Below are 15242 nucleotides of genomic sequence, written 5' to 3' on the forward strand. Positions count from 1 at the left end.
CCATGTATAATATCTGATGAACTCCGATGTCTCACTGATTAAGGATAAAATCCCAGCAGGCAGGGGCTGAAGGAACAGCTACACAGTCAGAGGGAAAAAAATCTTGTATTATTACAGCAGTCACTTATTTTATTCACCAGAATTAAAACCTCTTCACAGATAAAAGTGGGGATTTTTTTTTCCATTCCACAAAGCAATTTTAGATTTCTATAGAATCATTCACAAAACAATTAAAATCCCGCTCCTGTTGATGGATTTGTATTCCTTGCTTGAAGTGATGTCAGGCTTTGAAATTCAGGGTTGTTCAGTGAAATTCTTTGGGGCTTTGGAGTCATTGCTGACTGTCAGAAAATACCTGCTGTAAGTTCACAGATATTAAATGTGTCTGGTAACACCAAAATAGTTTCAAAGCCTGTAGCTATTAAAATCTAGAAGATGCTGCAATAAAGAATCAGTGCAATATCAGGCAATTCAGTACACTGCAATTTCACTCTTTTAGTGAGGGAATTTTTAGGGGAAGAGAGAGAAGCGAGTATCCAATAATCTAATAACAGTACCATTAGATAAGAGGGACCAGGGAGCTTTTCCAAACTGTCTACTGCTCCAAGAGTGACAGACTTACATTGCCAGGGGAAAACAATGAAACAACAAAAAGGCAACAAACTCCTTCACAAACAAGCAAGTAAACAACCCAAAACCTACACAAAAATGATTCATAACCCTCATCCATTTAAAGGTCCGTGTTGTTTAAACCAGAAAGTGAGCCTCCAACGCCAGTGTTTGTTTTGGCTTCATTTTATATAACAAAGGAAATTGTTGTTAAAAATGTAATTCAGATGTCAGCAATGCGAGGCTGTTCCCAATTGCAGCGATGCGAAATGGCAGGATTAGTATTGCTGTGGCTGAGATTGCATGGGAGAGATGAACCCTGATACTCAACTCTGAATAAAAAGAACAAGCCATGCCAAACATAATGGGGTTTAGGCACCTCCTGCAATATAGGTACCATTATGATCCCTGAGAAGGTCATTCTCTTGCCAAAGGATACAGTACATAATAGGAAAAGCATAGGGTCAACAATATTGGACACAAAACCTTGCCAAAACATCAGCAAAATGCTTATCAATGATTATGACTATTGGCTTCTCAGCACCACTGATGTCTTATCAAGATTGGCATCCTCCCAAGAATCTGGTATTTGTGGATAAACAGGAAATTTCTTTTCTAAGGCCACATTTAGCTTACAGAATTGCTGCATTGTTGCTCCTTGAAAGGCAAATGCAGACAAAGTAAGTTAAATAAAGCTATAATCACTCTGCTGCCTGACATATGAGATTATTAGAGGCCACCAGGCAGAACTGGCAGAAGATATGGGCTGGCTCAAAATGATTCGAGCAAAATAAAGTCTTCAAGGACACTGGCAAAGCCAACTGAAGTCAGCACAGGAAGAATTTGTCCCTTCTGCTGCTGTTGGGGGTGCAGCTCAGCACTTTAGCATGGCTAAAACAGAGAGGCAAGAGTGCTTTTCTGCTTTAATTTTGAGCTTTCATAGCACCACAAGCCTACAAGGAGGCGTGTGACCATCCACACACGGGCCCAGCGTTATGTTTCAGATGGATCCCGTATCCTTCACAGCATCATATCCCACACAGCAGGGAACAAGGGGAGGCTGAAAGGCAACAACTGATTTTGTTTCCATGTTTCCCTTCCTCTAAACTCAGAGTAACAGATAAAATAGTCTCGCTCCTACAAATCATGTTCAAACTGCGGCTGTCAGGAAATGAAGGCGGTTGAAGGGGGGCTATAAAAGGTTGTTCATTAATTCTGTCTTCTTTATGAGCTTCTTCAGTCCCAAAGACAGATGGGTTTGGAAGTGCAGCAGAACAGAGGACTTGCGTTCAAAGAAATGACGGGATCCAGGCCTGCAAGGAATTCCACCCCCATCCCTTCAGATTATGGGGTTAATTAATAACAGTTAATTAATGATGTGTCAATCATCATGAAAAGTATGCCTGTGTGAGAAAAGCTGCCCCTCAGGCCAAGAAGCATTAAGGCCTTCTCTGGAGTTCTGTTTTAAAGAAAGCTCTTGTGACAATTTCTGTGAAGCCTTTTTTAATCCTTTTATCTCAGGATTCACTTTTGGCAAGAGCCAGGCTCTCATTGAAAAGCCACTGAGCAGAGGTAGTAAAAAAAGAATTGCTGTGCTGTTGCCTTCAAGGTGAGTCTCTGGAGGACACAGGAAAGTGCCAGGAACTGGCTGTCCCCAATGGACTGAGGAGCTTGGGCTGAAAGCAGCTCAGAAACTAGCTTGTCCTCAGCGATGGAGTAGCAGCAACCAGAGGGAAAATGTGGGGGTACCATCTCTGCTGTGAAACACCCCATGCCCAAACCAGACACCCCATTGCTGTGCCCAGTCTTTCCATGGTAACTTCAGGAGGGACAGGCATTTGGACACCAGCACTGAGGAGCTCTGCTCTCGCTCCTCTGTCAGATGAACATCCCAGGCTCTTGGCAGCCAGGACATTCATGCCCATCTGCTGGCATGGCACGGTGCCTGCTCACAAGTTGTCAGACAATTTCACGGGTTTCAGAAGAGCCTGGACTTGAATAGGTGGCCTGGATATGCTGCAAAACCCATCTCTTCTACATGGCCCTGCCGACTGCTAACAGAGCAGGACCTAGCTATACCTCATGCCTCCTGGCGCCATGGACTTGCTTCAACTGGCACTGCCCCGTGGTACCGCAGCACCAAAGAGGAGGCTTCGTTGATGCTTCAGTGCCCCTGAGTGCTACAGAAGCTCATAAAAAGCAGCTTCTGTACCAAAATACCCAGTGCACACCAAGATAACTTCAAGGTACAGCGATATTATCAGCAGTACAAAAGCTTGACTCCAAAGCAAAGGCATGAGAGGATCACAAACCCCGTGGCTCCCTGTGGGCAGTGACAAGTAGGTCAGGCAAAGCAAAAAAGGGCATGTTTTGGACTAAACTCCCAGTTACCCAGCTCTTGTACCCAGGGTCAGGAGGCTGCAGAAAAAGATGATTTCAACTTGAAGCTGGCTCTGGGAATAGGAAGATCAAGCAGGCAACGGTGACCCCAGGCTGTCCCCCTCTTTGTGTACCCTGTTTCGCTGGTGTCAGAGCCCTGAGATGTCATGTTGGCTGCTACTGTGAAAGGGGGGAGACCTGGAGGCTTGTGGTGGCACTGGGTCCATGCTGAAGGGGACAGATGCTGTCCCTGCTTTGCACAGGGCTGGCACAAACCCTCCTTACTGCACCCTGTCCTTCTGCTGGCAGCCATCCCCAGCCCCACATTTCAATCTGATGGAGAAAAGCAGGATGATGCTTTAAGTTGCCTCTGCCGTCTTCAGCCCCAGGAGGCAGAGCTGGTGATCGAATCACAGCATCGCTCTCCCCTCCTCCTGGCTGGGGCTCACTCAGGGCCCTGACACAAAACCTGGGCTTGCAACATGAAAGGCTGAAAAACCTCTGGGGTTTATGCCCCAGGAATCAGATTTTCTGCTTAATAAACCCCTAAAGAATCAGATGCAAAAGAGGTTGGCTTGAAAATTCTGGATGGTTTATCATACTGTGGTGATTCAAACAGGCACAAAAGAGAAGGAAACGCAAATATGCTGGGTCAAAATCTTCTGTTTCAAGAGGTAGAATCAAAATACAAGCCAGTCGTACTGAAAAGCAAAGGAAATACACCAGTCATTGCTAGATTTCTGCCTAAATCTACAGATTAATGTAATATCTTCATTTATTTTGCTGCTTCATGCCAGCTAATCAAAGTAGTTTAAAATCCATATACAGACTGTGTGTATCTGAAGTCTGCATGCAGTATTTCTGCTGTTACAGGTCTCCATGTACAGCCATGGCATTACTTACTCTCTGGCTGGTTGACCACCCCTACATGAAGAATTTGGACCCCCAATTAGCAAAAGGAGCTTGAAGTGTTAACAGGATCAGTTGGATTCTGCTGCTGAGAACAGTATCTGGTTTACGTGCTGCCTTGGGGTGTTTTATTATCCACAGCACATAATCCAGCACTTTCAACTGCTTCTATTTACAACAGTTTTGCTGTCCCCCCCCCTACTCTCCAGCTCCCACACATTTGCAGATGCTATTTACTCTGGGTTTCTGCTACTTCTTCACATGCAAATGAGTCTTCCAGGCTTTCTCACTTGTATTTACCCACATGCAGGAGGGTGGAAAAATGTTAACAAGAAAGGTACTAACACTATTGAGCCAGACACTGTAAATGAAGAAACAGAAAGCCAGAGATACCCAGTGTGTCCTACAGCCATATTATTAACAGGTATTACGCCTATTTCAAACACACAGTTTTGTTTGTTTACAGGAGTGAGCCACCAACAGCACTGTGCCAAGAGCATAATTTGGACGTGTGCTGTGTGCACTCTTAAGCCTCTCAGCTTTGTCAAAACCTTCCAGTCTCAACCTGCAAGATGCTCTTACTCCGGTTGTGAGTTTCTCCCAAAGCCACCCTGCTTTCACGTCATCAGTGACCATGGGGCTGTGTCGCCTGCAGAGCTGGATGTGGGTCCTAGCTATTTCATCAGATCCATCTGACTGCTGCTTAGCTCCTGCCCTTTCCCACTGCCAGCTGCCCTAACTCAAGAAACCTGCAGAAATGTTGAGAGCTCTTGTAACAAGAGCACAAACTTCAAACAAATCTCAGCGCAAGTGGCCAAATCCCCATCTGCCTCCTCCAAAGTGGTGGGGATCCCCAGAGCTATCCCTGTGTCAGATAAGACCAGGAGCAGAGAGGGAGCAATTTAGCTCCATAAAACATCTAAAAATAACTGCTTCCAAGGGGGAATATGAGCACAGCACAACTCATCTCCAGGATAAAGCCATACGTGCTGCTCCAGAGAGAAAACAGCTTCAGCCTCTGGTTTACGCCACGAGTCTTGCACAAATTGTTTTCCCTCCCTGAATTTCAGTCTCTTGAGCCTAGTTTAAGGATTATAAATTGTAGAGAAATGGAGGCAAATTGCCATGAAATATTTCAGGGTAGTGTTGCCTGCATATCCCACTGAAAACATTTTGGGCATATTTTTTTGGTTAGATTTACTAAGGACATCTAACCTCACTGCTACACCGAGTCCCCCATGTACCAAGCCCTGTTACTTAGCAGTAAATTACAGGTTATGCATTTCAGGCCAGCTCTTCCCTTGATAACATTTGCTGCTTTTCTGCACTGCCAATGCAGGGTAAAATGTTTTAAATAAGAAACTGAGGAACTGAAATTGGGTCTCTGAGTAAAAGATGAAGCCACAGGACTGCATTTCTTGGTACGCAGACAATTAAAATGAAGAAGTAGCTTGATTAAAATCAGACACTGAAGATGCTTCTTTCCTAACACATCGTGGTAACATGTAAAAAAACCTGTTAGCTGCTGCAATAACTAGTTTAAAGAAAAAAGAATAAGCAGCAGCATGTCTTTATTCCTAAAGACTAATTAGCAAGAGTATATAAGCACTTAGATAAAAGGCAGCTAATCAAGCAGAGACACTTCACTACTGTAAAATATGACTGTCCACTCAGCTCTCCCTTAAAATGGTGATAAGGGGCAGGTACAGTCAGTATCTGTGGCCACTTGTGTCTGTGTAAGACAAGAACAAAAGCACACGTTGAGCATTGCGTTATCATCTGCTGGAGAAACCCCAAATCAGTTGAAAACAAATGCAAGGCTTGAATTATTTTTGCAAAAGGCCTATGCATAGAGACCATGGGGCTGGCATTTCTGTAAGCTGCAGAGTGAAGTCTTCCCCTGTCAGGAGCTGAAGATGCCATGGGGGAGTCAGGGGAGAAGGACTTTGGGGAGAATCCACCAGCAGTGGTGGATAGCAGCTTCCCAGTGACAGGAAGGGGGATTGGGCTGAACCCCATGGACATGGTGATATCCAGCAAAACAGCCCAGGTTTGCCGAAAGAAGGTCTGCTCCCCCTCACCTCTGGGACTCATTTTGTTCCATCCTGGCTCCAAGCAGTTCCTTTGCAGCTCCAGGGATAACCCAGGCCTGAGACTGCACAACTGAGCTGGTACTAAAAGAGAGGGACAGAGGTTTGTTTTGCCTGTCCTGGCCGCTAGCATGATGAAACACTGCTACCACAGATCCCTACAAATCCTAATCGGAATGGACAACCTTTGAGCTACCTGGACTTTGCAGACTTTGACTCTCAGGACATTTCATAAACATGCTCTCAGAATTTGAGAACAAATTGCTCCTGGGCTGGATGGGATTGATCATTTATTTTAGGCAGCAGTGGCTGAGCTGCGGCAAAGGAAAACACAGTGCACAGTGACAGACAGACTGGATTTCATTGCTGTCCAGAGCCATCAGTCAGCCTCAATCCTGATCCAGCTCTCCTTGAAGTCACTGCAAATTTTCCAATCTGCATAAATGAGATTTGGACCAGAGGCACTGCTGACTCTTAAAATACAATTGGCATTGAAATACTGAAGAAGACTGATGTGATGAACAGGATTAGTTGCAAGAGAAACACAGTTCATGCATAATATACCAAAAATTAAAGAGCTAAAATACTACATGGCAACCTCTACTGTCCTTATTTAGGAGCACATTCAGGTCTCATGTACTTTAAATATCAAGTGATATAATTTGTCCAGTTTACTCCAGACTTATTCCTGATGTAAGTACAATCAAATCTGCCTGTCAGTCTCACTCAGGTAAACATTTCAGCAGGGATTTGGTAGGTAAGGATTTGAATGCCCTTAAAAAGCCCAAATTCTCAGGGTTGAGGTCCACAGAATATCTGATTACTGATTATTACTTCCAGCAGCAAAAAAAACCGATCTCTTCTTCATGATGTAATGAGACAGCACTCCTTGTAATTTTAAAATACATCTATATAAACTGAATGCTGGGATTAGCAGCTTTAACCTTTCCTACCAGTTTATTCATAGAATCAGAGAATCATAGAATAGTTGGGGTTGGAAAGGACCTTAAGATCATCTAGTTCCAATCCCCTGCCATGGGCAGGGATGCCTCACCCTAGACCATGTCACCCAAGACTCTATCCAACCTGGTCTTGAACACTGCCAGGAATGGAGCATTTACTACTTCTTTGGGCAATCCATTCCAGTGCCTCACCTCCCTCACAGTAAAGAACTTCTTCCTTATATCTAATCTGAACTTCCTCTGTATGAGTTTGAACCTGCTATCCTCTCCCCTATCACTACAGTCCCTAATGAAGAGTCCCTCTCCAGCATCCTTGTAGGCCCCCTTCAGATACTGGAATGCTGCTATGAGGTCTCAACATTAGGTCTCCAGTAACACACCTTGCACATAACCAGCGTTCTCCAGTGACTGGTACAGTAACATGGCTTAAGCCAAGTGACAAAACATAGTGGCTGGGTTTGTACTTTGAGCAGCCACTACTCAGTTAGGTCTTGCATGGCACATTCCAGCATGCTGAAGTGTTAATCCTGGAAGGCTTCTAGCATAGCAGCTACTGGATGCATATCAGTTCTCTAGCTGCTCAGAGAAAACATTGCAATTTGATTTAATTGCTATGTTGACTTATAACAGTGTGTTTATACTGGATGCCTGCCAGCTGAAATGCAACAGGTTTGAAAAAATGTATTTCCTCAAAACAGCATGATATGCAATGTAATAAGGAAAGCAATCTTCCAGTGGCCCTGATTCTGAAGTTCATTCCAAGCCCTCTGATTTGGAAGCTTTGGTACCGATTCCGAAGAATTACATCAACCTAATTGATATGATAATCAGGCCTGGAGGCTGCATTTCACAGGTACAACAGTCACACTGCAGCTTCGGAAAGGGAATATAACTGTAGGAAATGAAAGCGATTAACAGCTGTTTGTATTACAGGGATTGTTTGGCCTTTTAATGTCCCAATCAAAAAATGCATTATTTGTTGAGCAATCCTAAAAGGAAATCAAAGAGAAACTCAAAGAACGTTGCTAATCCTTTGTCGCTATGACATTTAAAAGCCAATAAAGAGCTGTGCTTTGCCAATGCAAACAAAAATATTATCTTCCCCATGACCTTGACTGCTAGATTTCAGCCCAGCTAAGAGCACCTTTGCCTTCAGCCAACAGATATGCTATAGGAATGTTACAGAAGCTGAACAGTGAGTGTGCTTGGTTCACTTCTGTAGAGCACTAGCTTTCCACTAGACCATGACTTCCAGCTTATTTTGTGGCTGGCACTGGGGTTTCATGGGATGATTGGCTGTGATTCAAGGAGGCTAGATTTCATGACCCCAAAAGCCTCTTCTGTCCTGATACCACTCTGCTGCTAATTAAGACCACAAACTTCAGCTACTGAAAGAAACAGCCATGTGGCTTTTAGCAATCCTGCAGTGTGACTTGTAAAAGCAGAAGAAAAGAAAAATGATGTTAAAAATACCAAGCAAAATCTAAAGCTGGAACAGAACTGGCTTTTACCTGTTTCAGTCCAAAGTGAGTTCACTGGATACAGTATTATTTCTTTGAATTGAACAAATAAACCTCAATACCCTTCCTACACATTTCTACAAGGCAGTCTATGAAACTGGGAATGAGAGATGTCATTCTTAAACACAGACCACAGGACACTTTTCTCACAACCCCAATAGCAAGGTATCATTTTCTATTTGATCCTATTTGGCTTTTCCATAAGGAACTGTAAAAACCTCTCTCAAAATCCTGGCACCAGCATATACAATAGGAATCCTAACACTGACTCTGCTGGAGCAGAGTTTGTCCCTTCAAGAATAAAGCCTTGGGAGTTAAAAAACAGTGTGTTGGTTTTGTTGCTGAGCCAGCTGTTTAACTCCACCAGCTAGCAGAAACAAAGGGAAACCAAATAAAACTATAAAGCACATGCTCCTTTTAGACAAATAAGCCAAAACCCTTTGGAATTTATGGCTCTACACTATCTCTACCTGATAAATCATATACAAAGCTGCAGCTGCAGATATCAGTGATCATGTAAATAAATTTTATTATGCTGTATAATATTAGTACAGTTAGACACACTAATCATGGGAGAAGGGGAGGTTGCTATTTTTTTCCTGTCCCATATGGTAATAATTTTGTATGATTGAACTGTTATGAGCTAAATAAAACTACACATTAACTGTAAGATACATTGCAAGTACATTAAATCTTCCCTGGAGTTTTAGCAAATACACGCTTTTTCTATGATGCATTTAGAATTAGCAAAGGAATCTACGCCGGGCCATAGGCTTTATAAATAGATTTGGCTTCCTCTGCAATACTTTCTGGGCAATTATTTCAGGAATGAAGATGCAGAGCCACGAATAAATAAAATAATTGCAGCTGATCAGGCTTTATTTACCACTATGGCATTTCCCTGACTGTTAAGTATCCCTCCTCCTGTTACTCCACCAGCCTGAATCAATGACCAGATGAAGAGTTGTCAGTTAATGTCAAACACCGAGCACAAAATGTGCCAAAGGCAGATTCTGGTTTCCCCATTTCCAAATCCTGCCTGGGCCTTTGTGGAGCTGGCTTACTTCCTGGATAAATTCAGTGTGGAATTGGGAGGCTGGGAAAGGGCAGAGAAAGTAAGATGAGTTCTGCAGGGTTTCAAGCTATTTGCCAGAGAGTACATTTTGCTGTGACTGCCCTGCAGAAGTCACTGCCAAAGGTATGGAAACCTGCCCTTCCACTAGCAGATGCCCAGCTGTATCAGGGAAGGGTTTTCATTGTCTCCCCTATCTGCCACAATCCTGTTCGAACTGGTATTAATTCAGTTTGGGAAATGCTGAGTACAGTTATCTATAACAAAACCAGCTTTCCAGGTAGTGCAAATGAATCACAACCAAGCAGAGACTGGCCTCATGTCTATGCATTATTCTACATGTACCTCACACCATTCAGCTTTCAGAATTTCACATCCCAGGTGGGAGGGAATCTCCCGATTACCAATTTTCCTTGGGATCAGGCCTGAAATCCTACTGATGCTAACAATACTTTCTAAAAGCAACAGTGGCTCAGTTTAACATAGATGCAACTCATCACTACAAGATAAACTGAGGCCCCACTTTTTATTTGCAGATGGACACACAGTACTATTTAATGGTTGCATTATCTGGGGTTCATGAAGAAGGGTGCTTGTATGATGAGATTTATCATCTCAGGAGAAAAAAAAAGCATTATTTCTGCTGCTTGGAAAAGCCACAGACCTGATAACACAGTAACACATATGGAATACACAGGATACATCAAATGGAAACATCCTGACTATCCACCAAGAGCTTCCTTCAACGAGCTTACCTGAAGCAAGCTGCCAGCATTGTATTTTATGATCCTCAAGCTAAGCTATGTAGAAATGCCCTTTACACTGCCAGAAATGGCTGTCCCTGCTCTGTGAGCTCCCAATAGCCCCCTGTCCTGGGAAGACACACCCAGCTTTAAGCTTGGATCAGAAGGATACCCTGCAGTAAAGAGGGAGCACCAGAAACAGCCTGAAAGGTATCTAGGCCTGAAGAAGGTCCTGTAATAAGAAGTCTCATAGCTTTAAAACCTGATTTAATTTTTTTATTTTATTTCTAGGCTGCTTATTTCTGTACAAAGAAATGATGCTGCAAACCTCTCGAAGAACTTCATCAACAACAGTCCATAAGCTGGTGAATGAAGCCAATGAGGGCATATGCCAAAGGACCTAGAAAGATTTATGCTAGCCAAGCATCTGGCTCCTTTTTCACTGTTAATCAGAACATCCTTATTCAAAATCACTAATGTGTTCAGGGATGCTCTGCACAAATGCAGCACCATTGCTACTGTAAGGTGTGGTGACTGGCAACACAGCTGCTGAGTGCTCTAATGCTGCTTTTTCCAGTGGTATATCTAATGCAAAGAGCAGTGAGAAAACAGGGTGTCGCTGCCCTTCAAATCAACCAAAGGGAATGATTAAGACATCATCAATTTCTGTTATTGTTCTAGTGGATGGTAGTAACTGCTTCTACTCAGGAACGTGGCTGTACCTCTATCATCATCCATCATCTTGCTGAGGCTGTGTATAGCACAGTAGAAACGGTAAACTTTTTATTTGCCCTCATTAGCATTCGCAGAATTACAGTGTCATACCAGTGACAAAGACTGAGGTTATCTGCATCTGAGCAAAGGGAGAAGAAACAAATCACACACTATGTAAAAAGCCAACAGCACAACCACAATTCTGCTGAATACTTAAAGGCTGCTTTAACCCACATGGTTCTTGATTCTGCATGTGGGATAAGACACAATTAAGAATTGTGCCTATACACATCAAATTTGCAGACATAGGGGATGGACCCATTCATTGGTGATCTGATGATCTCAGCATTCAAGGAGAGGGCAGAGAGAGGAAGGGAAGATGTTGGAGTAGGTGCTCTGATACCTCCTTCCTGACTCATCAGCATTATCTGTGCTTCCTCTGACCTCTCCCAGGCAATCACCGATCCACTAGAAACATGGAGAAATTTGTGTGCAATTTGGGAAATAGCACAAAGGCATTTGGCCTTTGCAACAATGTCTTGCAATGCCTGCAAGTTCATGGGATTTCCTTGCTATACCCAGGATGAATGCACATACGGAGGGGTCCCGCTCAAACTTGGGCTGAAGGAAAGTGAGACCAATTCTTTGACTGTTCGGGCAGTCAAATAAGATCAAGTCAAGTCTGTATTTGTCTGAGGTCAGTCTATAGCAAAATCTATAGTGAAACATGGAATTTCTCAGTCTCCAACCAGCAGCTGTATCCCCTCAATAGCTATAACACAGTGCCAACACATATTCCAAATCACTCGTTCTCAGTTACTTTAGTCTTTCATGGACCATCTTAGAGGAAATTAACTGAACTTCCCTACAGTGGGAACAAAGGAAGGAAATTAATTTATTACTCCAGTGGTACCCTCGACACAGATACTGAGTAGCTTCATTAAACATTTTGCAGCCCCAAGTGTCTTTACTAAACCCTCTACAATAAGCAGAGAGTCATTTTCCTTATTACAACACAAACACACAGGTCAGGATTCAGAACTCATTTACATCTGCTTTGTATCTCAATAACTTCTCTCATCTCAATGGGATCTGGGCAGGCACAAATCAAGGCTGTATCATCCTAGTCCTTCCCTTTCTTTCTAGATTCATTACCTTGCAGTACCACTCTCAGATAAACTCATTTTCGCAGAGTCAGCAGAGCCACAGCCAAATGACTAATACAATCCTTTAATACAAACAAGAATAAATCAACGGATTAAACTATAATTTATCAGACAAATACTATTTAGCTCTCTCAAAGCTGCTCTGAGCCATCTCTCTCATCTGGCCATATTCCAGAGGAGCACTGACACTAGATAAAGCTCAGATCTGCAGAGTAAGTTTATATAAAATAGAAATGCTGAAAACATCCTGTATTTATGATGGAAGATTTGACAGAGATCAGAGTGAATAACATTCCTGAGAAGACTGTAATGTATCTGAAGCTTTCTCAGTATCTCTTCCAAAGACCAGTCTAGCAGGGCAAGGTTTCAATAGACCCTGAAGCTCTGCACTTAGCAGCAAGCCTAGGGAACTCAACACATTAACCTCGAGAGATACTACAGCAAACTTTTAATGACTTAGAAAATAGCAACAGACTGTTCCAACACCATTTCACTTTACAACACAGACTTTTTTTACTTACTTCATTGGTTTGAACAATGCTTGTCCATAGTTCTGGAACGTCATGATCAGCTTCAGCTGGGTGCCTCCTGATTTCATTGCTGTGGGAAAAAAACAAAACCCCTTTAAAATGCTACATGTGGATCTACTTACATTCAGCTTCCTTGAAATAAAACCATGTCTCTTTTTCTCTGTATTAGATTCAGCACTGCAGTATCTGAGCACCAAACAGAGTAATCCTAACTGGGCAACAGATTATTCAGCAGGGGCAGAGTACAGGGGAGGGCTTTGAGCTGCCAACCAGGACTAAAAATGGATTGTACTTCCCGACATGTCTTTGTCTTCTTCAGTTGGCCACTATGGGCTCTGTAAGCACCTTAACTGAACAGCACGTACAGGAACAGCCATGGGAGTCTTGTTTTCTCCATGTTCAATCGCTTTTGGAATTCCTATCAACAAGGGACCCACATTGGGAAAGGCGATAGGATGCTACTGAAGACAACTGCAGCTGGGATGTACAGTCCAATGCTCAGCAGACACCTCCTTCATTAACAGTACGAGCAGATACTACAGCAATCTCTGATCTCTGCTGCGATTTTAATAACTGCTGCTGAGTAGTAGAGGTGTGTAAATTCATCTCCTCTATGCACAATGGGTATGTGTCCAAGCCCACCCAGTAGCTTCATGGGATCCCAGGGTAGTTCATACTTGAAAGCAGAGCTGTGCAGAGCAGGTTGCTGGCTCTGCTGGGAGGGTAGGACAGGACATGTGGAGGTAGCAAGGACTGAGGTCCACACTGCACACCAAGGGCCATCTTTGCTCAAACATTAAATACGCTCACTTCGCAGCTGACAGCTAATGGGAATTTAAGACTGACATTTATTCAAACCAGTTTGAACTATTTGGACAGTATCATGTTAACAGACAGATCATGGTGTTTCTAAAGTCGGAGAGAGGGTTTTTTTTTTAATGTAAGAACTCATAAAAATGCATTTTACTTAATTCTAAGGCTACTTTAAAAAGATAAATATATACTTTGGCAAACTAGCTGCTTTTCTACTCAATCAAAACTCCTCTGAATAAATGAAATGACCTATACCCTGTCTCCTTTATTCACTTCTGTGTTCAGATAGGCAGGCCATGGCAGTTGTGTCTGTGTGGATGAGTTAGTCCTTTAAAAATGCTTCCTAAGAATTATCAGATAATTAAGCCCTTTCTCTACAGTTCTGACAAAACCCATGTCAACTGGAGAATAACATAAATGTCAAGTTACCTTGCTCTGCAAGTTTTAGCTTAAAGCTGCCCTTGTTGTACCTATATAGCTTGTACATTTTTGTCTCTAACCAATGCTATTAGCTGCACATCTTTTTAATTACTCATCTCTGTGCCTTATTACTGATAGGTCGTCAGCTCCCTTTCAGCACTTGTAATCTATATTTCTGCAAGAAAATGCTATGTAAATCTGGTGAGTGTAATTACACTTTTCCTAGAATAAAATCCCTCCTGCCTTGCTGTTTTGCTGATCCCAGCCTTCTCTTGCATTTCCACTTTATCCCAAAGGAACAAATAAATAATTAGAAATTAAAGGGCATTAAATAGTTTGCACTGAACAGGTAAAGCAGAACATGGCTTTCACATATTAAACTCCCTCTCTTGTGCAGAGCAGGTCAGTTGATATGCACCTGAGGGAAGGAGCATAGGCCTTCAGCCCAGGCTTTGAGAAGCAGCAATCCTCCCCCCACAAATGTACATGTGGACCATCACAGTCCAGCTATGCACCCTGGAAACACTCCTGGTTAGTGTGGACAGCAACCAAGGAGCTAGAGCTGCCCTTGCCTCATGCCTGCAGGGACACATGGTCCTGCCTAGGAGATCCCCCACCACCTTCCTGGCCCAGCCTCTGATGAAGGTACAACTTGCCCAACTCTTTTAAGGCACAACCATGCACTGCTGTTTGCATGGGCTATCTCCAAATAGGTCAGTAATATCAGCCTCAGAATCAAAGGGCAGAATTGCCTGCTGTCAGATACAACTCTCTCCATCCCATCGACCTCAACACAGCTGCTTGTAGACTGCTCACACCAACTGAAGACTGTTTTTTCTCTAAAAATGATGCAATTTATCCTTTTTCACTCAATTTTGAGGAGCTCAGGGCTTGGAGACTGGCCCCATCTCCTCTGAGAGACATGTATGTCCAAAATACACCAAAGATCCTGTAAACCCGTGAGAGAAAACGCAAAGATAGAGCCTATTTTGGGGCATGCCTGTGAAGCCAAGCTTTTGGGAAATCACAGCAATGCCAAGAAGAAAGGATGTTCCAGCATGCCCTTTTGTAAGCACAAAGTTTCAGATACACTAAGAGACTTGTTTCTCAGAAAACTGAAGCCATTCAACAGAGGATTTCAATAGCAGATGAACTCAACCACCAGTGTGTCATCACCAAGCAGGGAAATGTGTGAAGATTAACAATTCAGAATAATTCTTCACAAAGGCCTGGTTTCCTGACAGAAGGAATTATGCTGAAGTAAGACAAAAGCATCTAAAAAGCATGGTCTTTTTAGATCCATCTTACTGTATTA

The 15242-nt window shown here is 43.0% G+C and overlaps 1 protein-coding gene and 1 long non-coding RNA gene across 3 annotated transcripts in view; both read right to left on the reverse strand.

Moving 5' to 3' along the window:
• FAM20C (FAM20C golgi associated secretory pathway kinase) overlaps positions 1–15242 on the reverse strand; it is a 59974-nt gene that overhangs the window by 34553 nt on the left and 10179 nt on the right. Inside the window, exons 3-4 of one of the 2 annotated variants that reach the window (XM_062607997.1) lie at positions 12686–12764; positions 5979–6071 (exon numbers count right to left, since the gene is read on the reverse strand). In XM_062607997.1, coding sequence (XP_062463981.1) covers positions 5979–6071; positions 12686–12764 — 172 coding nt within the window. The remainder of the gene's footprint in view (positions 1–5978; positions 6072–12685; positions 12765–15242) is intronic. The other variant, XM_062607998.1, reaches the window with a different exon arrangement.
• Positions 10335–12673, reverse strand: LOC134158247 (uncharacterized). Its single transcript, XR_009962673.1, has 3 exons — positions 11233–12673; positions 10795–11137; positions 10335–10718 (listed from the first exon to the last, which is right to left on the reverse strand). It is a non-coding gene; the product is annotated as an uncharacterized LOC134158247 (long non-coding RNA).

The sequence above is a fragment of the Pezoporus occidentalis genome, unplaced genomic scaffold (genome assembly GCF_034315485.1).
Source record: "Pezoporus occidentalis ecotype Australia unplaced genomic scaffold, CSIRO_AGI_Poc_V1 ctg128, whole genome shotgun sequence".
Classification (NCBI taxonomy): Eukaryota; Metazoa; Chordata; class Aves; order Psittaciformes; family Psittacidae; genus Pezoporus; species Pezoporus occidentalis.